Source organism: Pelodiscus sinensis, chromosome 19 (assembly GCF_049634645.1).
Source record: "Pelodiscus sinensis isolate JC-2024 chromosome 19, ASM4963464v1, whole genome shotgun sequence".
In the NCBI taxonomy this organism is placed as follows: domain Eukaryota; kingdom Metazoa; phylum Chordata; order Testudines; family Trionychidae; genus Pelodiscus; species Pelodiscus sinensis.
In genome coordinates, this window is record NC_134729.1 from 11,181,052 (window position 1) to 11,206,094 (window position 25,043).

A 25,043-nucleotide genomic window follows, 5' to 3' on the forward strand; every position below is an offset into this window, starting at 1 on the left:
ACCGGGACAGCTATAGCCCCATTTGGGCAGCAGAGAGTAGGGGTGGAGAAAGGGACAGCTCTCTACTATATATTGGAGAAAGTTTGTCTGTCCGTCCATCAGCTGGGGTAGATGCACCCTTCTCCTGGCTGTGCCCGCTGCAGCTGAAGCAGCCATGGACAGGCGTTTCCCACCTGGACCCAAGCTGCTGCACAGAGAGAGGGCAGGGATTGTCCTCTCTCCTTCGGGCAGCCAGTGGACGGACCCCCCTCCTCCCCAGTTCTACCCCAGAACAATGATTTGAATGAAGAAAAACAAAAATTGTTTGAGTTAAGGTCCCAAGCAACGCTGGGTCAATCTTCCAGTAATATAAAGAAATCACATGGGCACAGTGGGCTCCCCTGGGGCCTACAGAACATACAAACATGCCAGGGCCTAGCTACACACACATCAGTTTGTGAGCAGCTTCTCAAGCACAGAGCACTGAGAGCACCACCCGCATCCCAGCCTTTGAGACCGTCAGGGCCTGGTGTCTATTCCGTGGCTTTGCCAGGGAGGGCAGCATGTCGCGACTGGTACCTGTGCAGTTCAAGGTGTGGTTGTCGCCAGGTTTCCAAGAGTTCCCCCCAGGGGAAAAATGGCCTGGATAGCACCGGCAGCTGTAACTCCCCGGGGTGTTGATGCAGGAGCTGCGAAGGCCACAGACCGATGAGTTTTGAGAACATTCATCAATATCTAAACAGAAGGACAGGGGATCAATTATTAATCACAGAGGCACTTACAGGCTCCAGGCCCCAGGACAGTTGTCCCGTTTGCCCTCTCCTCCCCTCCCAGTGTCAATAGGGCTGGTTCCAGACACAGATGGCATGTCTGTCTACATTGCATGCTAAGCCCTGGATCTGAATCAGGTTTTAGCCCAACCCTCCGGGTCTGATCATACCCAAGTCAATCTGACATGTTCTAGCAGAGCATCCTGCCATTTCCCAGTGTGGCCGCTGGTCCAGCCGCAGCCTGAAGTCACAGGGGCTGCACGGCCTGGATGTGTGTCCTGAGTCCAGCAGTGGCAAGCTCAGGTAAACAAGCCTGTCAGCCCAGAGCCAGCAGTCACTGCGCCTAACCCAGTGGCCCCAAAACATGAGCTAGCAAGCCACTGGCAGCCAACCCTCCACTGCACCCCAGGAGCAGTCTGCCAGCTCCCAGGAGCCAACCAGACCCCAGAGAAGGCGGGCGCCTTCCTAGTCCAGAGTGGAGATACTGGACCTTATTCAGGTTGGGGGGGATGCCCCCAACGTCCATGATCTCCACACTAGACGGAGAAATGCAGCCGTCTATAGCACGATAGCTGCCAGCCTGGCCACCAAAGGTCACATGCGAACTCAGGAGCAGGTCTGCACGAAAATCAAGTTGCTCCGACGAGACCCCCAACCCTGAGCCCTGAACTTTCCCTCCTTCTTCCTCTTGCTTCCCCCTTCCAGCTCCCTCCTCTCAGTTTTCCCCCTCCTCTCTCCCACCCTCTGTTCTCCCCTCTCCTGCTTCCTTTCCCCAGTTTCACCAGAGTTTCATTCCTCTCCCCCCCCCCCCAGTTTTGTTAAATAAAGAGAGTTTGTGTTCATGAAAATACGTGTATTTTATTTTTTATCAGGAAGGGGAGTTAGGGAGGGGTAAGTGGAAGGACGTGAGGGAGGAATGAGGCACAAACCCCCAGAGGGGCAGATCAGGGAAGCTCTTAGTGCTCCTCAGGGTGGAAACTCTCCTGCAGGGCCGCCTGGAAACTGACAGCCCCCCGATGGACCTACCGGATGGTGGCCTGCAGAAAGTGCAGCCAGACTCGCAGCAATGCATCTGAGAGAAGGACCAGAGTGCACAGGGGCAACGCTGGCTTCATGTTCCATAGTGCTGTGGTGTCCCGAGTGAGGATAAGATTAAGCACAGACCTCAGACAGCCTCAGGCAGTAGCCATACACAGTAAGTCCGGGACCTAGGGGCCTGGTCCAGGCACAGAGGTTTTTGATCTGATGGAGCCCCCCAGGAACAGACTTGGCCTGTTAGCTCAGGCAGAAGGGACAGTGTGACACAGGGATTGGAGCTTTTGCATAATCAAAACTCAGTGGCCAGAAAAGACAAATCCTGGATGTTTTCAGTACAGTCAGCAAACCAGGATAAAAACAACAAGGAGGAATTTGTTCCTAGAATTTTTGGGTCTTTTCTCTCTGAAACAAACACCCCAAAGAGTTAATCTCAGTTCGAACCTTCTCCCCAAGGTGAGGTTTCAATTTCCCATTTCTTTTGGGAAGTGGCTGGCTTCTATTATTGTGGTTGTTTATATTACAATTCAAAGACAGTAAAATTTCCCATTTTAAAGACAAAGGCCAAAATGTTGCATTTTCAAACCATCAGAAACATTGCTGTTCCAGGGCTGAAGGAACCGGGTTTCACTCCCTCTCACGGTGTGTGACTGCCGGACACAGAGAGGCTGGGCCAGCCCTTGGCACTGACACTAGGGCAGGGGAGGAGGGTCAGCTCCATGCACATGGCAGATATGGTGCTAGAGAGCAGAGCACTGGAGGAAGTGAGCTGCGTGGCTGCTGACCCTGTAGCTATTTAAGCGGGCTGGGAAGGAGCCCCAGTGCCATCCCAATGAAATCTCGGCAGCTGTCAGAGCTTTAGAGACAGAATCCTGGATGGGCCAGCAGAGCTGCTCAGAACCTACCTCTCCACTGTGGGGTGACCTGGCATTAGCCTCTCATATCTAGAGCCTCACCTGGATCCCATATGTCAGATGCTTACCTGTGCAGCTGAATGGGGTTCCAGACTGGATGTAGCCATCCAGACACCGGCAGGTGTAACTGCCCAGCGTGTTGTTGCAGATGGAGTTGGGGCCGCAGGGTGATGAGTTTTGGGAACATTCGTCAATATCTAGTAGGGAGAATTCATATGGTTGGCCAGATGTGACGATAAGACACCAGTGTTGTACTGCCCCAGCCCCCACAAACTGTCCCAAACCCCATTGGATCCAGAGGAAATCTTTCCATCTGCGCTGGGGGGCTTTTGCATCAGTCACTTTGCCCCGTGCATGAACCAGCTCTCACCATTGCACTGCGCTGCTGGGTCAGTGACGTGCTGCTCCCCTGAACTGGTGCAAAGCCGGGCTTGCAGGGGCAGCAATGACTCTGTGGAAACTTGGTACAGGTGGTGTCCTTAGCACACCTCTGAATGCAGATGGGCCCAGCTCTGCACAACAGAGCCTTCTCTTGAGAGAGGATGGGGGTGGCTGGGAGAAGGCAGGCGCTTTCCTATTGTTGTAGGGACACACAGATGGGCGGAGCCCTGTCAGCTTGTCCTGTTCAGCCATCAGGACCTCTCAGGTGCTCGTCTCCATTCACAGAGCACCACAGGGGTCTGCGGCGCCGTGTTACCCCCATTTCGGGCCCCGTCGGCACTGCAGATACAGCTGCGATTACCCGCACACACAAGCTCACCGGCTCTGCCTGGGGTACAAAGCAGCACGGCCGCCAAGCAGCTCAGGCTGCTGCCCAGCAGACACCTGGGATCTGGGACAGGGCAGATCTAGGTTGCTGGCCCATCCGCTGCCTTGTCCGATGAATGCTCCTCCCTGCTAGGGTCTGTGGCTGCAGATGAAGTAGCCTGGTAACCTCAACGTGAGGTTTCAATTTCCCTTTACTTTTGGGAAGTGGCTGGCTTCTATTAGTGTCCTTGTTTATGTTACAATTAAAAGATTTAGTTACCAAACCAGGATAAAAATAACAAGGAGGAACTGGTTCCTGGTTAACCCAAGGTGAAATTTTTGGGTCTTTTCTCTCTGAAACAAACACCCCAAAGAGTTAATCTAGGTTTGTGCCTTAGCCCTAAGGTGAGGTTTCAATTTCCCATTTCTTTTGGGAAGTGGCTGGCTTCTATTAGTGTGCTTCCTTATGTTACAATTAAAGACAGTAAAATTTCCAAATGAAATCTCATTTGAAAAAAAAAAAGGCCAAATGTTGCCATTTCAAACCATCAGCGACACTGCTGCTCCATGGCTGAAGGAACCAGGTTTCACGCCCTCTCACGGTGAGCAACCCCCACACACAGGGATGCTGGGCCAGCCTTTGGCACTGACACTAGGGCAGGGGAAGAGGGTCAGCTCCATGCACAAAACAGATACGGGGGCTAGAGAGAAGAGCACTGGAGGAAGTGAGCTGCGTGGCTGCTGATCCTGTAGCTATTTCAGTGGGTGGGGAAGGAACCCCAGTACCACACTCATGAAATCTTGGCAGCTGTCAGAGCTTTAGAGACAGAATCCGGGCTGGGCCAGCAGAGCTGCTCAGAACCTACCTCTCGATTGTGGGGTGACCTAGCATTAGCCTCTCATATCTAGAGCCTCACCTGGATCCCCTGTGTCAGAAGCTTACCTGTGCAGTTGAATAGAGTACCAGACTGGTTGTAGCCATCCTGACACCTGCAGGTGTAATTGCCCGCTGTGTTGTTGCAGATGGAGTTGGGGCCGCAGGGCGATGGGACTCGGGAACATTCGTCAATATCTGGTAGGAAGAATTTATATGGTTGGCCGTATGTGATGCTACGACACTAGTGTACTACTGCCCCCCCCCCCCAACACTGACCCAAACCAGAGTGGATCCAGTGGGAATCTTTCTACCTGCCCGGGGGGCTTTTGCATCAGTTACTCTGCCCCGCGCATGAACCAGCTCTCACCATTGCACTGCGCTGCTGGGTCAGTGACGTGCTGCTTCCCAGAACTGGATGCAAAGCTGGGCTTGCAGGGGCAGCAGTGACGCTGTGGAAAGTTGGTGCAGGTGGCTCCACAGAATGCAGATGGGCCCAGCTCTGCACAACAGAGCCTTGTGATGGTGGGAGGCTGGGGGGTGGCTGGGAGAAGGCAGGCGCTTTCCTATTGTTGTAGGGACACGCGGATGGGCGGAGCCCTGTCAGCTTCTCCTGTTCAGCCATCAGGACCTCTCAGGTGCTTGTCTCCATTCACACAGCACCACAGGGGTCTGCGGGACTGCGTTATCGGCACCGCAGTTTCTGCTGTGATTCCCAACCTGGGCAGACAAGCTCACTGACTCTGCCTGGGATACAAAGCAGCCCGTCCGCCAAGCGGCCCAGGCTGCTACCCAGCAGGCACCTGCAGTCCAGGTGACTGCTCCTCCCTGCTAGGGCGTGAGGCTGCAGATGAAGTAACCTGGTAGGTGTAGGACAAGTGGGAGGCTCCATGCGCGCCCCCACAGCTCCCGTTAGCCCTGGTTCCCAGCCAATGGGATCCGTGGAGCCAGAACTTGGAGAGGAGACTGGGTGTGGAGCCTTCCTAAATCCCCTCTGGCTACTCTACGCAGCCCTTCCTCCCTCCCTGGGAGCCGTGAGGAGCTGAGTGGGGAGCCTGCGCTCACCCCGCTGTGCCAACAGCTGCACGGTTAATGGCCTGGTCAGTGGTGCTGAGCAGAACCCCCAGGGCCCCTCCCCAGCCAGATACCCGGCACCCCTGGCTCAACCCTGCGCTGCTGCTCCCCAGTTTCATTAGATGTTCCCGGATTTGCTCAGGGCCAGATTGTCAGGCAGGATTAAATCCCTTCCTTCCCCTTTACCAGGCAGTGCCAGTAACCCCAGAACTACGTGGGGGGGAGGCCACAGGCCTCCCATTTTTGAAAGAGCATGAGCCTGGCATGTCCATTTTCTGCCAGGGCTGCCTCCTCCTTCCCCCTCTGAGGCCTCCCCACAGCCAAGCCAGCAGGAAGCCTGGCCCATTGGGGGAGCCATGCAGCGCCTCCGCATCAGCCCACAGTGCAGGGGCCTCAAGAAGAGCCCCTGGCCTGTTTCCCTGTCCCCAGGCTCCCCACCTGGCCCAGGGGGAGGGGGTGGTCTCAGAGCCCAAGCCTGGCCAATGTTAGAGCCATGCAGGCAGCTGGAAGGATCCATGGAGCGTCCACTTGCCCTGAGCCGCACCAGACTGTTGGGGACACTGGTCGGGGCCTGCTGGACTCTGTCACCTCGCACCGTGAGCAGGCAGAGGGTCTGTGGTTCCCTCCTCACGGCCACAGCCGGGTCTGGGACGGAGCCAAACAGGCAGCTGTAGCCAGTCACTGGTTCACTGCACCTGCCTCAGGTAGGGGGCATGTGGTGTAGGGACATGGGCAGGGGGCTACATTCAGCCTCCCCACAGGCAGTAGGTCGGATTTCAGCGCCCCTCTGGCTTGACTGGGGCAGGGTCTATCGGGAAAGCAGGGTGGAACTCGCGGCAGCCCCCCACTCTTGGGACAGCTCCATGGCCCTTGGTTAGTGCTCAGAGCAACCCCTTCCTTGTAAGCTCAACGGCATTGAGCACCCACCGCAGGGGCCCTCAGGGTCAGTCGCTCTGCTCTGTGCCAGAGCCGGCACTGCCCTTTACACCGTGCGGCTGGGGCAGCGAAGTGCTCCTCCCCAGAACTGGGTGCAAAGCTGGACTTCCATGGGATGTAGGCAGGGCAGACCGCTGCGTGCAGACACTTGTCAGTGTTTGTGACAGGAGAAGGCCCAGCTTTGCCCAACAGAATGTCTTTTGATGGGGGAGGGAGGAAAGCCGGGTCCCAGCTGCTGGCATTTGGCATCTGGTTCCCAGCAGGTTTGCAATATGCTGCCCATCCCTAAGAGGCAGCAGTGCTAGTGGCCTGGGGAGCGGGTGCCAGGATGCCTGGGTTCGATTGCTGGCTGTGGGACACGTAGATGGTGAATGGGGTCCTAGCAGAATTGTCACAGGCTAGACTCTGGATTTCTATCCCCAGCTTGAGGAGGGGAGTAAGGCCTATTGGTAAAAGACAGGGGCTGATGAGTCAGGACTCCTAGGGTGTGTCTAGACTACAGTTTTGTCGACAAAACTATACCTGTGTCTACACTACCGCTGAGTCCTGTCGACATAACGTTGACAGAACTCAGCAGTTTTGTTGACGCTGGTAAACCTCATTTTACGAGGCATAACGCCTTCTGTCGACAGAAGGTGTTATTGCCTGTAAACTGTCCTTGCATCTACACTGCCATGTCGACAAAGCAAGCTGCTTTGTCGACAGAACTGAATGTGTCTAGACGCTCTTTGTCAACAGAAGGTTTGTCGACAGTAGCTGTCGACAAAACTTCTGTCGACAAAACTCTGTAGTCCAGACGTACCCCTAGATTCTGTCCCCAGCTCTCCCCCAGTGACCATTGCCACGTCTTTGCCCTTCCAGAAGCCTCAGTTTCCCATATATGCAACAGACACAATCCTGTTTACTGATCTGCTTTCCATTATTGTACGGTCACATTATGAGGGGCAGAGCTATGAAAGCTCCACCTGCAACCAATGGGAGTGGATGGTGTTCGGCTGTCACTTAGCACCTCTCACACACTGGTCTCCCTTCATACAGCAGCTCAGGTCACCGTGAAGCTCAGGCTGCTGCCTGGCACAAGCCTGGGATGTGGGACAGGGCGGTTCTAGGGCACTGGCCCATCCGCTGCCTTGTCCCATGCAAGCTCCACCCTGCTGGGATGGTGTGTCTGCTTGAGATGGAACTTGTACCTCCCTGCTGCCCTGCAGACATCCCCCTCTGTTACATTCACACAGTTGCACACCCATGTGCCTTCCCAGGGATGAACATAGGGGCCTGGCCCAAGCTCAGAGGTTTTTGGTCTCGTGGCACCTCCCAGGAACGGACGCGGCCTGTTAGCTCTGCCAGAAGGGACAGTGTGACAGAGGGTTTGGATCTTTTGCATAATAAAAAATCTTCAGTGGCCAGAGAAGAGCTGAGCAAATCCTGGTGGTTTTCAGTGTAGCTACCAAACCAGGATAAAAATAACAAGGAGCATTTTGTTCCTGGGCCACCCAAGGTCAGGGCTGACTTATCCATTAGGCACAGTAGGCACAGTGCCTAGAGCCCATAATACTTTTAGGGGCCCAAGAAAACGTTTTAATTTCTTTTAAAATCAGAAGAAAAAAAATGAACTTTAGGGTCGAAGAAAATGTTTTAATTTTTTTCTCACATCAGAAAAAAAATTAAACTTTTAAGGCCCAGGAAAATCTATTAAATTTTGGCTAAAACAGAAAAAAAAATGTTGAAGTATTTACAGTTATAATAAAAATAATTTTTAATATTTTTTTAATGGAGGAAGGGGCCCAGGAATGCAAAAGTGCCTAGTGCTGACGAAAGTCATAATGCGGCCCTGCCCAAAGTGGAATTTTTGGGTTGTTTCTCTCAAACAAACACCCCAAAGAGTTAATCTGGGTTCGAGCCTTCGCCCCAACGTGAGGTTTCAATGCCCCATTTCTTTTGGGAAGTGGCTGGCGTCTATTAGTGTGTTTGTTAATGTTACAATTAAATTTCCCAATGAAACCTCATTTGAAAGAAAAAGGCCAAAATGTTGCAGTTTCAAACCATCAGCAAAATTATTGTTCCAGGGCTGAAGGAACCGGGTTTCACTCCCTCTCACGGTGTGCGACTGCCAGACACAGGGAGGCTGGGCCAGCCCTTGGCACTGACACTAGGGCAGGGGAGGAGGGTCAGCTCCATGCACATGGCAGATATGGGTGCTAGAGGGCAGAGCACTGGAGGAAGTGAGCTGCGTGGCTGCTGACCCTGTAGCTATTTCAGCGGGCTGGGAAGGAGCCCCAGTGCCATCCCCATGAAATCTCGGCAGCTGTCAGAGCTTTAGAGACAGAATCCTGGACGGGCCAGCAGAGCTGCTCAGAACCTACCTCTCCACTGTGGGGTGACCTGGCATTAGCCTCTCATATCTAGAGCCTCACCTGGATCCCATATGTCAGATGCTTACCTGTGCAGCTGAATGGGGTTCCAGACTGACTGTAGCCATCCTGACACTGACAGGTGTAACTGCCCAGCGTGTTGTTGCAGATCGAGTTGGGGCCGCAGAGCGATGAGTTTTGGGAACATTCGTCAATATCTGGTAGGGAGAATTCATATGGTTGGCCAGATGTGACGATAAGACACCAGTGTTGTACTGCCCCAGCCCCCACAAACTGTCCCAAACCCCATTGGATCCAGAGGAAATCTTTCCATCTGCGCTGGGGGGCTTTTGCATCAGTCACTTTGCCCCGTGCATGAACCAGCTCTCACCATTGCACTGCGCTGCTGGGTCAGTGACGTGCTGCTCCCCTGAACTGGTGCAAAGCCGGGCTTGCAGGGGCAGGAATGACTCTGTGGAAACTTGGTACAGGTGGTGTCCTTAGCACTCCTCTGAATGCAGATGAGCTCAGCTCTGCACAACAGAGCCTTCTGTTGGTGGGAGGATGGGGGGTGGCTGGGAGAAGGCAGGCGCTTTCCTATTGTTGTAGGGACACACGGATGGGCGGAGCCCTGTCAGCTTCTCCTGTTCAGCCATCAGGACCTCTCAGGTGCTCGTCTCCATTCACAGAGCGCCACAGGGGTCCGTGGCGCCGTGTTACCCCCATTTCGGGCCCCGTCGGCGATGCAGATACAGCTGCGATTCCCCGCCTGGGCACACACAAGCTCACCGGCTCTGCCTGGGGTACAAAGCAGCGCGGCCGCCAAGCAGCTCAGGCTGCTGCCCAGCAGACACCTGGGGTCTGGGACAGTGCAGATCTAGGTCGTTGCCCCATCTGCCGCCTTGTCCCGGTGAATGCTCCTCCCTGCTAGGGTCTGTGGCTGCAGATGAAGTAGCCTGGTAGGTGTAGGACGAGCGGGAGGCTCCGTGCGCCTCCCCTCCCCACCTCCTTTTAGCCCTGGTTCCCAGCCAGTGGAATCCGTGGAGCCAGAACTTGGAGTGGAGGTTGGGTGTGGAGCCTTCCTAAATCCCCTCTGGCTACTCTACGCAGCCCTTCCTCCCTCCCTGGGAGCCGTGAGGAGCTGAGTGGGGAGCCTGCGCTCACCCCGCTGTGCCGACAGCCGCACTGTTAATGGCCTGGTCATTGGTGCTGAGCCCCTCTTCAGCCAGACACCCGACACCCCTAGTTCAACCCTGCGCTGCTGCTCCCCAGTTTCATTAGATGTTCCCGGATTCGCTCAGGGCCAGATTGTCAGGCAGGATTAAATCCCTTCCTTCCCCTTTTCCAGGCAGCACCAGTGATGCCGGAACTACAGGGCAGGGGGGAAGGCCACAGGCCTCCCATTTTTGAAAGAGCATGAGCCTGGCATGTCCATTTTCTGCCAGGGCTGCCCCCTACTTTGCCCCTCTGAGGCCTCCCCACAGCCAAGCCAGCAGGAAGCCTGGCCCATTGGGGGAGCCATGCAGCGCCTCCGCATCAGCCCACGGTGCAGGGGCCTCAAGAAGAGCCCCTCGCCTGTTTCCCTGTCCCCAGGCTCCCCACCTGGCCCAGGGGGAGGGAGGTGGTCTCAGAGCCCAAGCCTGGCCATTGTAAGCCATGCAGGCAGCTGGAAGGATCCATGGAGCCTCCACTTGCCCTGAGCAAAGGGACATGGGGTGGGGACACTGGTCGGGGACTATTGTACCTGGGCACCGCACACTGAGGGTCTGTGGTTCCCTCCCCATGGCCACAGCTGGGTCTGGGACAGAGCCAAACAGGCAGCTATAGAGAGTCACTTGTTCACTCCACCTGCCTCAGGTAGGGTGCCTGTGGTGTAGGGACATGGGCAGGGGACTACATTTGGCTTCCCTGTAGCGGGGTGCTGCAACCCCACACACAGGGGCAGTTAGGGGAGGCCCGCGAGAGGGGATTCACGGGCAAGGAGACCCACAGGGAAGCGACCAAAACCTCTGCGCAGGGTCTACGGGTTAGGGACGCCCGCGATCAGTTGGCCCTGGGTGCTGAGAGTGCCGACTGCATCGCCCAACCAGTGCAGGCTGGTGAGGTCACTGCCGCGCGACACGCCCCGGAGACGCCAGGGAACGATGTCAAGGCAGACGCAATTGAGGAGGACGCCGGGGGATGACGTCCCATGCTGGCCTGCCAGGATTTCAACAAGGTAGGCCCCAAGAGGGAAGAGGAGGAGAAGGAGTGGGTCAGGAAAAGGACGGGGATCGGGGACGGAGAAGACTTGTGCCGAGTGAGGTTCCAGGACGGGCAGAGCAGGACTGTCTAACCCGAGAGTTATTGAGTTTAGGGGTCCCACCCACTGAAGAAGGAGCGCTCCCTGTCTTGGGCCCTGGGTGGGGCTCAGGAGAGAGGGTGGGCCCGAGTCCCCCTACTCCACCCCCTTAGTGCCGCAGGCACGATCTGCCAGTGTGATGAAGGCCAAGATTACTCTGGCACAAGATACTCCGTGGGAATCTATGTAACTCGGGGGAGGCAGGGGTGAGGGGAATTATAATAAAGTCACGTCCCAGGCAACGGGCACTGCCTGTGTAACTATTTACACTCCCTCCAGGCAGTAGGTCGGATTTCAGCGCCCCTCTGGCTTGACTGGGGCAGGGTCTATCGGGAAGGCAGGGTGGAACTCACGGCAGCCCCCCACTCTTGGGAAGGCTCCATGGCCCTTGGCTAGTGCTCAGAGCAACCCCTTCCTTGTAAGCTCAACGGCATTGAGCACCCACCGCAGGGGCCCTCGGGGTCAGTCGCTCTGCTTTGTGCCAGAGCCGGCAATGCCCTTTACACCGTGCAGCTGGGGCAGCGAAGTGCTCCTCCCCAGAACTGGGTGCAAAACTGGACTTCCATGGGATGTAGGCAGGGCAGACCACTGCGTGCAGACACTTGTCAGTGTTTGTGACAGGAGAAGGCCCAGCTTTGCCCAACAGAATGTCTTTTGATGGGGGAAGGAGGAAAGCCAGGTCCCAGCTGCTGGCATTTGGCATCTGGTTCCCAGCAGGTTTGCAATATGCTGCCCATCCCTAGAAGGCAGCAGTGCTAGTGGCCTGGGGAGCGGGTGCCAGGATGCCTGGGTTCGATTGCTGGCTGTGGGACAGGTAGATGGTGAATGGGGTCCTAGCAGAATTGTCACAGGTTTGACTCTGGATTTCTATCCCCAGCTTGAGGAGGGGAGTAAGGCCTAGTGGTAAAAGACAGAGGCTGATGAGTCAGGACTTCTAGATTCTGTCCCCAGCTCTCCCCCAGTGACCATTGCCACGTCTTGGCCCTTCCAGAAGCCTCAGTTTCCCATATATGCAACAGAGACAATCCTGTTTACTGATCTGCTTTCCATTATTGTATGGTCACATCATGAGGGGCAGAGCCATGTGTCACGTTGCTGAATTGGAGGGAAGCAGCCAGATCGCTGCTGCACCCCTAAGTGGGGGTGTTGGCCCCAGAAATTGGTGTGGGGGGAGCCATGTGGGGTATTGAATGGGAGATTATTGTTTGTTGATCTTATGTACGCTATTTATGTGAGTGTATAATGTCTATGTGTGTAGGTAGGAATCTGTAATCTGTGTGGAAGCTGAATATTTCTGTGAATATGGTTGAGCATTGCTATGGACAGGCTGAGTAGTGAAGCCCTGTGGAACAATGGCCCTTGATGGCCCAAAGACACACCTAAAGCAGGAGGGCGGAGACCCAAGAGCTGCCAGCAGAGAGGCTGAGGACCAGGTGACCTGCTACATACTAGAAGAGGCCAGGAAGGGTATAAAGAGGCCATGTGGTCGATGCCATTTTGTTCTCAGCTCAGCACTTCATCCCAGAGGCAGCACTGCAGGGATTGAAGAGCCCGGAAGACCTGTGAACCCATCCTGATCGTAGGATGTGCAATAAGAACTTTTAAACCAGCAGCTGTAACATCTCTGCTAGAGCCTGCATCGAGAACTGGGAGATTCGGTGCATGTAACGTACTGTACTTTAATAACCTTACTCTCATGCTTTTCTTTCTTGTAATAATAAACCTTTAGATATAGATTCTAAAGGATTGGCCCAGCGTGATTTGTGGGTAAGGTCCAGAGGGTAAATTGACCAGGGATCTGTGGCTGGTTTCTTGGAACCGGACAGAACTTGTTCGGGGTAGGTGGGATTGGGTGCTAGGACCCCCCACCTGTGTATAGGCCCGGGGCCATCTGGGGCACGGATATTGCTGGGGTGTCGGAGGGGTTTTGCTCGGGAGGCTTCAGGCAGGCTGCTGAAGCGCTCTGTGAGACTGGTTTGTGGCCTGTGTGGAGAGGTCGCCAGTCGGGGGCTGTAAGTAGCCCCGGATTTGAGCAATTCGCCCTGAGTGGACGCCCTTAGCTGTGCCCAGACACGGCCCGGACCGTCACACCATGTCAGCTCCACCTGCAAACAATGGGAGTGGATGGTGTTCAGCTGTCACTTAGCACCTCTCACACCCTGGTCTCCAGTCATACAGCAGCTCAGGCCTACGCCCCAACATGAGGTTTCAATTTCCCATTTCTTTTGGGAAGTGGCTGGCTTCTATTACTGTGGTTGTTTATGATACAATTAAAAGACAGTAACATTTCCCAATGAAACCTCATTTTAAAGAAAAAGGCCGAAGTGTTGCATTTTCAAACCATCAGTGACGTTGCTGTTTCAGGGCTGAAGGAACCGGGTTTCACTCCTGCTCACGGTGTGCGACCGCCAGACACAGGGAGCCTGGGCCAGCCCGTGGCTCTAGGAGTTCAGACTCTAATTGACAGTGAAGGCACTGACATTAGGGCAGGGGAAGAGGGTCAGCCCCATGGATCTGGCAGATACGGGTGCTAGAGGGCAGAGCACTGGAGGAAGTGAGCTGCGTGGCTGCTGATCCTGTAGCTATTTCAGCGGGCTGGGAAGGAGCCCCAGTGCCATCCCCATGAAATCTTGGCAGCTGTCAGAGCTTTAGATACAGAATCCGGGCTGGGCCAGCAGAGCCCACTCCACTGGGGGGTGACCTGGTATTAGCCTCTCATATCTAGAGCCTCACCTGGATCCCCTGTGTCAGATGCTTACCTGTGCAGTTGAATAGGGTGCCAGACTGGTTGTAGCCATCCCAGCACCTGCAGGTGTAATTGCCCAGCGTGTTGGTGCAGTTGGAGTTGGGGCCGCAGGGCGATGGGTCTTGGGAACATTCATCAATATCTGGTAGAGAGAATCTAGATGGTTGGCTGTATGTGATAAGACACCAGTGTTCTACTGCCGCAGCCCCCACACACCGACCCAAACCCCATTGGATCCAGTGGGAATCTTTCCATCCACCCCGGGGGACTTTTGCTTCGGTCAGACTGCCCGGCACATGAACCGGCTCTCACCATTGAGCTGCGCGGCTGGGTCAGTGACGTGTTGCTCCCCAGAACTGGATGCAAAGCCGGGCTTGCAGGGGCAGCAGTGCCCCTGTGGAGAGTTGGTCCAGGTGGTGTCCTTAACACTCCACGGGATGCAGGCTCTGCGTTACCCCATCTGAGGCCCTGTTGGCACCTCAGTTACACCGGTTATTCCTCTTCTGGGCAGACACAGGCTCACCGGCTCTGTCTGGGCTACAAAGCAGCGCGGCCGCCAAGCGGCTCAGGCTGCTGCCCAGCAGGCACCTGGGATCTGGGACAAGGCAGCTGGCCCATCCACTGCCCTTCCCGGTGAATGCTCCACCCTGCTAGGGCGTGTGGCTGCAGATGAAGTAGCCTGGTAGGTGTAGGATGAGCAGGAGGCTCCATGTGCTCCCCTACAGCTCCTGTTAGCCCTGGTACCCAGCCAATGGGAGCCGTGGAGCCAGAACTTGGAGTGGAGGCTGGGTGTGGAGCCATCCTAAATCCCCTCTGCCTACTGGATGCAGCCCTTCCTCCCTCCCTGGGAGCCATGAGGAGCTGAGTGGGGAGCCTGCGCTCACCCCGCTGTGCCAACAGCCGCACTGTTAATGGCCTGGTCAGTGGTGCTGAGCAGAACCGCTAGGGCCCCTTTTCATCCCGACACCCATAGTCCCATGTATTCTCCACCCTGCTGTGAGGTGTGTGTCTTCTTGAGCTGTAACTTGTACCACCCTGCTGCCCTGCAGACATGCCCCTCTGTTATAGTCATCCAGTAACACGCCCATGCGCCTTGCTAGGGATTCACTTAAGGGCCTGGTCTATGCACAGAAGTTTTTGGTCTGATGGAACCTCCTAGTAACAGACTCGGCCCGTTAGCTCAGGCTGCAGGGGCAGTGTGACAAAGGGTTTGGAGCTTTTGTTTTATCAGAACTTCAGTGTTCAGAACTAATCATGGATATTTTCAGTGCAGTCAAACAATGTAGCTGGTTTGCATTCAGGTGGTTGTTTTATGTTAGAATTAAAAATGAACAAAATTTCCAAATGAAACCTTATTTTAAAGCTAAAAGCCAGAAGGCTGCATTTTGAAATGGCCGACAACATTCCTGTTATGGGCCTGAAGGATCCAGGTTTAATTCCTGCCCACGGGGTGCTACTTTTGGACACAGAGAAGCTGGGCCAGCTGTTGCCTAAGGATTTCTAACGGACACCAGTCAAGGTGCTGATGCTAGGGCAGGGGTCTCCATGGAGAAGGTGGATGTGAGTACTGGAGGACAGAGAGCCGAAGGAAGTGAGCCGGTGGCAGCTGATCTTTTCCCTATTCCGGCTGGGTAGGAAGGGACCCCGGTAGCATCCATATGAAATCTCTCTGGCTGCACTGTCAGAACCTTGAGTGGACAACAGAGCAGCTCAGACCCTCGCTCTGAACCTGAGAGCCAGCGTTAGCGCCTCACACCCAGCCCTCACACCTGACATCCCACCTATTGACGCAGTGTAGTGAGATGCCAGGCTGGCTGTAGACAAGGGAGCCTGGTAGGTAGAAACTGACCAGGGGGCTCTGTGTGCTCCTCCATGTCACATAAAAGTCATATGTGGGGGCTGCAGCTCAGCAGGCTAGAATGGAAGTTTCCATCCCTGCTGTACTCAGCTTAGCATAGCCTGGGACCCTACAAGTGCAAACATCAACTGGGCTTTATGAGCTTTAACCCATGCCTTTAATTTGGGAAGCTACTAAGTGGTAAACAAGTTTGACCTCAGTCTAAGCTCATAAGAGTGATAGGAATGGCATTGAGCCAGTATGCACACACCCAGTAAACAGCTACAGTGTAACTAGTGTATGGAGTCTTGTACCCAGTGAGTCTCACCAGGGACCTAGATTTTGGAGGGTGCCCTGGATTCCTCCAGCTGGAGCCAAGTCTACTGTGGCCTCGTACAAAGTGACAGGAATGGGACTCCCTGTAGACTGAAGGGGCGTAAGCATTTTCAAGTGCCTATTACTCTCTTATGCATTGCTCTGCCTGTGCTTATTCATGTGTCACTTTGTAGTAGGTGTGTAACCATTTGGCAGTATTACGTCTGTAAAAGTACTGACGTGGTGAGATTAATAAAAGCAACTATCCCTAATCGACTCTGTTGTGAAGCAAATCCATAATCCTATTTGGCCCTGGCAATTGACACCCCACACCTGTTAGCTGTGGGTCCCAACAAATGGGAAATTTGGAGCCATACTTGGGGCAGGGGCAGCCTGTGGAGCCATCCTAAATCCCCTCTGCCTACTGGAAATGGGCCCTCCCTCCCTCCCTGGGAGCCTCCTCACCCCGCTATGCCACCGAACAAAATACTGATGGCCCAGTTAATGGTGCTGACCACGGAGCCTCTTTTCAGCCAGGTGTTCTGGTCAGAAACCAGCCACCCAACACCCATAGATCAACCCTGCATTGCTGCTCTCCAGATTCATTAAACATTCCCAATTTCACTGGGGGCCAGATTCACAGGCAGGATTAAATCCCTTCCTTCCTCTTTTCTAGTTAGTGCTAGTGACAGGAGGACTGAGGGGGAAGGGCCCCTCCATCTACTTTTTTGAAAGTGAATGAACCTGGCCCATCCATTATCAGCCAGGGCTGCTCCCCTTCCTTTGCCCCACTGAGGCCCAACCCCAGGCAAGCCAAGAAGAGCCCCTAGCCTTTGTCCCTGCAGTCAGGCTGCCCACCTGGTCCAGGACATGTGGGGGTGGCCTCAGAGCCCCAGACTGGCCAGGGTAAAAGCCAATCAGGCAGCTGGGAGGATCCACTGAGCCTCCATGTGCCCTGGGCTAAGGGATACTGGGTTAGGGATAGTAGTCTGGGCTACTATCCTCAGGTACCCCTCACCATGGGCAGGCAGAGGGTCTGATCCAGAGCAGAGCTGAAATTAACTCCCATCTCCAGTAAGCAACACTGCAGAACCAGCAGTGAAGACACAGCTAGCTTGTCCCAGGGTTACATCGTAAGGGGCGGAGCCTTGCCAGCTTCCCCTTCAACCAATGGGACTGGAGTGTGTTCAGCTGTCATTCAACAACTCTCACGCACTGGTCTCCATTCATACAGCAGCTCAGGCCACTGTGAGGCTCAGGCTGCTGCCCAGCGCACACCTGGGATCTGGGACAGGGCAGCTCTAGGGCACTGGCCCATCCGCTGCCTTGCTCCTGTGAATGCTCCACTTTGCTAGGATCGAGCCTTTGCCCCAAAATCAGGTTTCAGTTTCCCATCTTTCGGGACTGGCTGATTTTCTGTAGGGCTGGACCTGGGGCCCAAGCACAGAGGTTTTTGGTCTGATGATGCCTCCCAGTAACAGACTCGGCCTGTTAGGTCAGGCAGCAGGGATAGTGTGACAGAGGGTTTGGAGCTTTTGCATAATCAAAAATTCAGTGGCCAGAATTTATCATGGATGTTTTCAGTGTAGTCGCCAAACCAGGAAAAATAGAGCGGCGGCTTTCTATTCAGGTAATTGTTTTATGTTGGAAAGAAAAAAAATAATAACATTTCCAAATGAAACCTTATTTTAAAGCAAAAAGCCAAATGGCTACGTTTTTCAAAGGTCACTAATGTCACTGTTCCACGCCTGAAGGACCAGAGTTCGACTCCCGCCCATGCAATCTGCACTTTGAAATGGTGAATAGTGTCAGTTCCCTAGGCCTGAAGGATGTGGGTTTCACTCCCACCCATGGGGAGCTACTTTGGGACGCAGGGAGACCAGGCCTGCCTTTAGTCTAATGGACACCTGGCCAGGTGCTGCCATTAGGTTCAGGGATTAGGCTCCCGTGGAGGGTGGGGGGCTTATGGACAAAGCAGATGTGGGTGTTAGAGGGCAGAGTGCCAGAAGGAGAGAGCTGGTGGCAGCTGATCCTGTCACTATTCTGACTGGAGGTGGGGGGACAAATGGTACCATTCCCATGAAATCTCTCTGGCTACAGCATCATACCCTCGAGTGGACAGGAGAGTGGCTCAGACCCTCACTGTTGACTGGTGAGCCAGCGTTAGCACCTCACGCCCTGGCCCCCCGACCCAGCGCGCACACCTACCTTCGCAGTGCAACGGGACGTCAGGCTGGCTGCAGAGGAAGTAGCCTGACCGGCACATGCAGGTGTAATTTCCCAGCGTGTTGTTGCAGGTGGAGTCCTTGCCGCAGGGCGATGGGTTCCGGGGGCAATTGCCAATATCTGGCAGAGAGAAGCCAGGTCAGACATGCAGTTTAACTTATAGCTGCCGACTTCGTCGTTGCAGAAAATCAAACACGCTTGCCATGCCCCCTCCAAAAGCCTTTTCCCAAGCCCCCATCCCTGCTGACTCCATTCCCTCCTCCCCCACCCTCGCTCACTTTCACCAGGCTGAGAAAGGGGGTGACGTGTGGAAGGGATGCAGGCTCTGGGCGGAGGCTGCAGGTTCTGGAGTGGGGTAAAAAATGAGGCACTTGGGGGCGTAAGACGGGGCTCTGGGCTGGAGCAGGAAGTTGGGGGACAGGGGAGAGTTTGGGGTGTGAGCTCCAAGCAGCACTCACCTCTGGTGGATCTAGGGAAGTCAGGAAGCAGTGACATGTCCCTTGACATAGGGAGGAGAACCAGGGGGCGCTGTGTGCTCCCCCAGACCTCCCATTAGCTGTGGGTCCCAGAGATGGGAGCTGTGGAGCCGGCACTTGGGGCAGGGGCAGCTTGTGGAGCCCTCCTAAATCCCCTCTGCCTACTGGACACAGCCACTTCCTCCCTCCCTGGGAGCCATGTGGAGCTGAATGGGGAACCTGCTCTCACCCTGTTGTGCCAACAACCGCACTGTTAACGGCCTGGTCGGTGGTGCTGATCACAGCCGCCGAGGCCCCTTTTCAGCCAGAAATCAGACACCCGCAGTTCAACCCTCACTGCTGCTCTCCAGTTTCATTGGTTGTCTCCGGCTCCACCGAGGGCCAAATTCACAGTCCCAGGGAGCCAAGTGATTAAATCCCTTCCTTGATCTTAGTCACATTTCCAGTTAGTGCCAATGAGAGCAGGACTGGGGGGGGGGAATCAAATCCCTCCCATTTTTCGAAAGTGAATGAGCCCGGCACATCCATTTTCTGCCAGGGTTGGCCCCCTACCGGCCTCTCCCAAGCCCACACCCTCCCGCCAGACCAGAAGGGAGCCCGGTTTGTGGTAGCCAAGAGGACCCTACACACCAGCTCACAGCGCAGGGGCCCCAAGAAGAGCCCTTGGCCTGTGTCCCTGCCCCTGGGCTCCCCACCTGGCCCAGGGCGGAGGAGGCCTTGGAGCCACAGCCTGGCCATGGTAAGAGGCATGCAAGCCGCTGGGAGGGTCCATGGAGCCTCCACCTGCCCTGGGCAAAGGGATACAGGGTGGAGGATATTGGCCAGGGCCGCTTCGGGACACACCCTGTCAAGTGCCCTCGCGTACGCTGCAAGCTCAATGGCCTTCAAACAAGGAAGAGCAGTGTCTGCCCCTGCTAGGGCTCCCCATGACTCATTTGGATCTCAGTCACATTTGCACTGCACTGATGGATCAGGGAAGTCGGGGTCCTTTGAAGTGGTTACAAGCCAGGTTGGCAGGCGTCGTAGGAGCCCTGAAGAGCGCAGATGCTCATTGTCTGTTCATGGCGCGCAAACCGATCCCCACACCCACTAGCTGCGAGAACCACGATGAAACCGCAAGCAGCATTGGACAACTCAGCCCCCCCAGCAGCGGAGCATGCGGCTTTCTACTGAGTGCAGAAAAGGAGGCGTGGACAGAGAGACAGAGAGGAAGAGGGATGAGAAGTCCTTTGTCCTTTCAACGCCCCTCCAGCTGCAGGACACACAGGAGTTGGGATCTGGAGATTTTGCCCAGGTTTTCAGACATCAACTTACTAGCACTGGAGAACTGTTGAGTCCCCATGGAGTAGATGAGCCAGCAAAAACCTGAAAGAAACAACCAAGGATGTTCTTATGGCACTGGGCTTTATTCCCGTTCAACTGTCAGAGGCTGTACCACCTATTAGCTAGGGCACTGGGGCTGAGAGTTGGACCTTGGACAAGTCTTCACCCCCTTTCAGTTTCCCCTTTGTCCATCTCTTCTATTTCGACTATGTTCAAGGTGAGCTTTGAGACCACGCTGGACGTAACACAGGAAGGTCCCTGTTACAGGAGAGATCCCTAAGTACGTTCTATTACATTCCAGCTTGGATTTCCCCTTGATATTTTTTACCCACTTCCTCTTCTTGTCTCCCCCCCCCTTCCCCCATATTTATTTTGGTCCTGGACATCCAACACTGATCATCTGAAGAAGTGGGCTGTGCCCACAAAAGCTCATGACACCATCTCCACGTTTTGTTAGTTTTTAAAGTGCTACCAGACTGTTTGGGTTTTTTTTAAGTTTATCCTGTACAGGCTAACTTGGCTACCTCCTGAAGCTTACTTCTGGACCATCGTCTAGAGTTCCTAACAGGAATTATGGGTTTTCAGTGGGCTGAACCCTCTTGTGGGGAGAATGAGGACCTGTAGAACAGCAGGGTTGGAAGGATTCGATATTGAATAGGTAGATCTCAGTAAACGTCAGTTTTGCCCAACTGCACAAACCATGAAAAAGAAAAGAGGAGTTTGGGGAGAAGGAGGCTCTAGGCTGGGCAGAGAGTTGTGGTGCAGAAGAGAGTGAATTTGACTACGGGAAAAGGAAAGAAAAATGGTGCTAGCACACTTACAACAGTTCGATTTAAGGGTATCTACTTTGTATACTTTGATGTGACATTGAAAAATCCAAAGCTCTGTAGCTGTGAAAACGCCAGTTGACAATCTCAGTGTCTACAGGCATTAAATAAATATCGTCTGATACCCCCTTGCATGACCCCTTCAGCTTCCCACACTAAGAAAAATATCTTAGAATTGATAAAATTTTAAAAAATGCTTGAAAACAAATATCCATTGAATTTTTTGCAAGTGTTCTGCCAAGCCTACAAACCAGTGCGACTCTATGGACTTCAGAGCTGCAGCAACTCACAGACTAGTCTCAGCCCTCAAAACCCAAAGGGTACGTCTACACAGCACTGCTATTTCGGGATAATGTCCGTTATCCCAAAATAGTGTTGTGTGCATCTTAACAGCACTCCCGTCATTTCAAAATACATTCGAAATAAAAGGCATCTGATTCCAGCTTCCTGTAAAGCTCGTTGCACCAAGAATAAGGAAGACACTGGAATAGCATTCTATTTCAAAATAAACTACGTGATTTGCTTAGCTCAAGTTGCATAGCTTATTTCGAGCTACGTGCGACTGTGTAGACATACCCAAAGGGAGTGTTGTCTGAGTGAGCACTGTGGGAGGGGGTTGTTTAATTCTGTGTACTACCAGAGAGAGTCTCATGAGTTCACTCCTCCCATGGCCCAACATCCCCACCACATTTATCAAATCATCTCATGCCACCGTTTGAGAGTTGCATCTTCGTAACTTGCTGCCAGGGCCAGAGTACTTCTGTGTCTCTTTAATTGCCCCTCTGCTAACTTAGCTGAGCCTCAGAAGCATATTCTGAATCTGGCCATCTGAAGCTCTGCTGCTTAGCAAAAGCCTCTCCGGAGAGGGGGATTCAGGTGGAATTCTCAACAGTCTCCCTCTGGCCCCTGCACTGTAGCAGCCCTAGAGAATAGCAACTTGAAGCATCCGCATTCAGCTGGAACTAAGAGGCACATGGTGAGGATTCAAAAAGAAAGGGACCAAACCTTTTTGGATCAAAGATATCTGGGGCTTTGCATTTGAGACCCAGCAATTTGCAGCCTGTTACATGAGGGTTTTTCCGTTGTGGCTCCAATATGGCTGCACCTGAGAGGGAGGTTTCTAACCTTCCAAGGAGGGATGTTCTGAAATAGTTTTCCCGCTAGGACTAGTGGCGGCAAACACAGCTAGTCTGAAGAAGGGATGAATAGGATTATATGACAGGATTGAGGGCAACAGCAGGGGACTCACTGCCCCTTACTCCAGTTCCCCCCTTGCAGGCTGTCTGAGGGGAGGCCAGACTCCTGGGGCCACTTAGTATCATGTACCTCCCATCTCTGCCCTCCTCCTTCTCTAATATAGACAGACACAGACAGATTAATAATAAATCTACGCCCAGGCTAGCAACCAGGTGATTCAGAGATTTCTGAGGCCAGAAGAGATTGCTGTGATAATCTAGTTTTACCCTTACAGAACATGGGCCATAGAGCCCCAAATTAATTCCTGATTTGAGTCCAGTCGTTGTGGCTAAACTAGAACACGGTTTAGGAATAAACATCCAATCCGGAGATGGAGAATCCCCAACAACTTTTTGTAAGTTGTTCCTGTGCTTAAAGACCCTGATTGCTAAAAATAATTGCACCTTATGTCCAGTGTGAGGTCGTCTAGCTTCAGCTCTCAGACTTAGAGTATTCTCAGTCCTTTGTCAAATAGATTGAAGGGCCCTCAGTGATGGGCTGGGGCACAGAGGTCCCCTCGGGATTGTCACTTGGTGTGCTGATCATAACACTGAGCCTGCCTACCTGCCCTCTAGAGCCCCCACCACCCTGCCTCTGGGGCCAGAAGCTTTAGTCTCCCCCAGAAACTGCAGACAGCTGGAACACCAGGTGTCATCTCACAGGGCCATGGCCAAACAGGATTATGGATTCAGTTCACACAGACCCAATTAGGGATATTTGCTTTTATTAATTTCACTATGCCACTACTATTACAGGGTTAATGCTGCCCTATGGTTACACAGCTACTGCAAAGTGACATCAGTAAGCACAAGCAGAGCAATGCTTAAGAGTGTAACAGGCACTTAGAAATGCTTATGTCCCTTCAGTCCGCTGGGAGGTGCGTTCCTGTCACCTTGCACCAAGCCGCAGTAAATGTGGCTCCAGCTGGGGGAATCCAGGGCACCCTTCAAGGTCTAGGTCCCTGCTGAAACTCACCAAGGATGGGACTCCCTACACTAGTTATGCTACAGTTGTTTACCAGGTGTGCACATACTGGGTCAATGTCATTCTTATCACTCTTTGAGCTGAGACCGAGGTCAAACTTTATCACTTAGTAGTTTCTCAACTCAAGTGCATCCATTAAAACTGATAAGGGCCAGCTGCTGTTTGCACAGGGTCTCAGGCTATGTACTTCAGGGATGGAAACTATCCTGGGTCTGCTAACCTACAGGACCCACATATGACTTTTTAATATGACGACATATTTTTCTGCTGTACATTCTGGGTTCCCACCCCTCTTCCCCCGCTCCAGCTCATCTGAAGAGGTGAACTCTGTTAGTCTACGGGCACATTTACACTGAAGGGCAAAAGTCGAATTAAGCTATACAACTTCAGCTACAGCAATTGCGCAGCTAAAGTCAAAATAGCTTAATTCAACTTTTGGGGTTGTCTACACAGCAGGAAGTTGAAAGAAGAACACTTTTCCTTCAACTTCCCTTACTCCTTGTGAAATGAGGGTTACAGGAGTCCTCCAGCTCAACCTTATTTCAAAATAATGAATTGCTATTAAGATGCACTTTGTGTTATTTTGAAACAACAGCAGTATTATTTCAGAATAATTGATGTTTAGACATACCCTAAGGTGCCACAGGACTACTTCTTGTTTTTCAAGTTACAGACTAAGAAGGCTTTATCAATGGGAGACATGCACAGATAACATGTTGCAGGTAACAATTATTTAAATTGGGTTATTTGGCCTGTTTTGCATAAAGCATATCTAAATTATGCATATTCACATGTAAAACATTTACATAAAAATATAAAAGCATCATGTCACACCCTCTCATTAAATCACTGTTCCCCAAGAAGCTGTTTTTAGGCAGGTCACCCCTTTTTGGTGTTTTTAGACAGGCTTTTTGGTAAGCTACATAGGTTGAGCTACTGGAGTCTCTCACTACGCAGCATGATTAGAGGATGGACAATAGTCTCATGTCTTCAACATTCGTGAGCTGTGGGCACAAGGACTGGACCCAGGATTCAGCCGCTGTTGCATGAGGATGACATAGAGATAAAATAACCTCTCTGCTTCTATTCAGTATCCCCCTGTTATCCATCAAAGGACCAACACGGCGGGGTTGCATTCAGTTCATTATCCACTATGGCTTCAAGCCTTCTTCTGTCACTGCTTCCTAGGACAGAGTCCCCACCCTGCAAGTACAGCCTAGACCTAGTGTTTGGCCATAGTAAGACACATAGTATTGGATTGCTCCTAGTGATCCAAACCCCTCTGTGTCAGTCTTCATTATTAATCACTGTCCCAGTCCCTGGGACATCCCCGCTCCACTGAATGTGAGCTCCCAAAAGAGCTAATGTGATCCAGGGATGCATGAACAGGGGACTCAATAGGGGCAGAGGGTTATTTTAGCTCTGAATGTGGCACGAGCTGCTGGAATCCAGATTCCAGATCTCCTACTCAGTCTTCAAATAGGAAGGTGAGAAAGAGGGGAAGGGTTAGAAAGAGAGAATTAGATCTATTTACCTTAACAAACAGCAAGTGGAGTGACCTGATTGCCAGCTATAGGCATGTACATGGGGTACAGATATTTCATCAAGGGCTCTTCAACATAGCAGAGAAAGGCGAACACAACCCAGTGGTAGGAAGTTGAAACAAGACAAATTCAGACTGGTCAGATGTATTTCTAAAGATCTATGGAGACAGGATGCCGAGCAAGATGCTCACGCTAGTCCCTTTTGGGTTTGGGTACTATCTATCTTTTTCATGAGTCCCCTAGTTGCTGCAGGACTATTGGTTGTTATTTAAGTTTTTTTTCCAATTACAGGCTAACACAGCTACCCATCTGAAACTTATGGTCCTATTAAGTTGGCCAGGGAGTATTTTATATTCTCTTCCAGTTTGTGGATAAAACGAGCATTCATTCCAAGAGTCGCAGGTCTGGGCTGAACACCCATCAATGAATGACCCTGCAAAGATCCCAGCACAATTGTTATGGCAGCAGCTGGTCATGGACTCTTATGGTAGCTGATGTACAAATATAA

At 53.0% G+C, this 25,043-nt stretch overlaps 1 protein-coding gene across 1 annotated transcript in view; it reads right to left on the reverse strand.

Annotated features, from left to right (window-relative positions):
- The window catches only part of LOC112547214 (adhesion G protein-coupled receptor E3-like), a 57,787-nt gene that overhangs the window by 32,382 nt on the left and 362 nt on the right, over positions 1-25,043 (reverse strand). The window contains exons 3-9 of the mRNA XM_075902281.1: positions 19,936-19,986; positions 18,128-18,265; positions 13,781-13,909; positions 8,770-8,898; positions 4,389-4,517; positions 2,767-2,895; positions 559-714 (exon numbers count right to left, since the gene is read on the reverse strand). Of these exons, the coding sequence (XP_075758396.1) occupies positions 559-714; positions 2,767-2,895; positions 4,389-4,517; positions 8,770-8,898; positions 13,781-13,909; positions 18,128-18,265; positions 19,936-19,986 (861 nt within the window). The remainder of the gene's footprint in view (positions 1-558; positions 715-2,766; positions 2,896-4,388; positions 4,518-8,769; positions 8,899-13,780; positions 13,910-18,127; positions 18,266-19,935; positions 19,987-25,043) is intronic.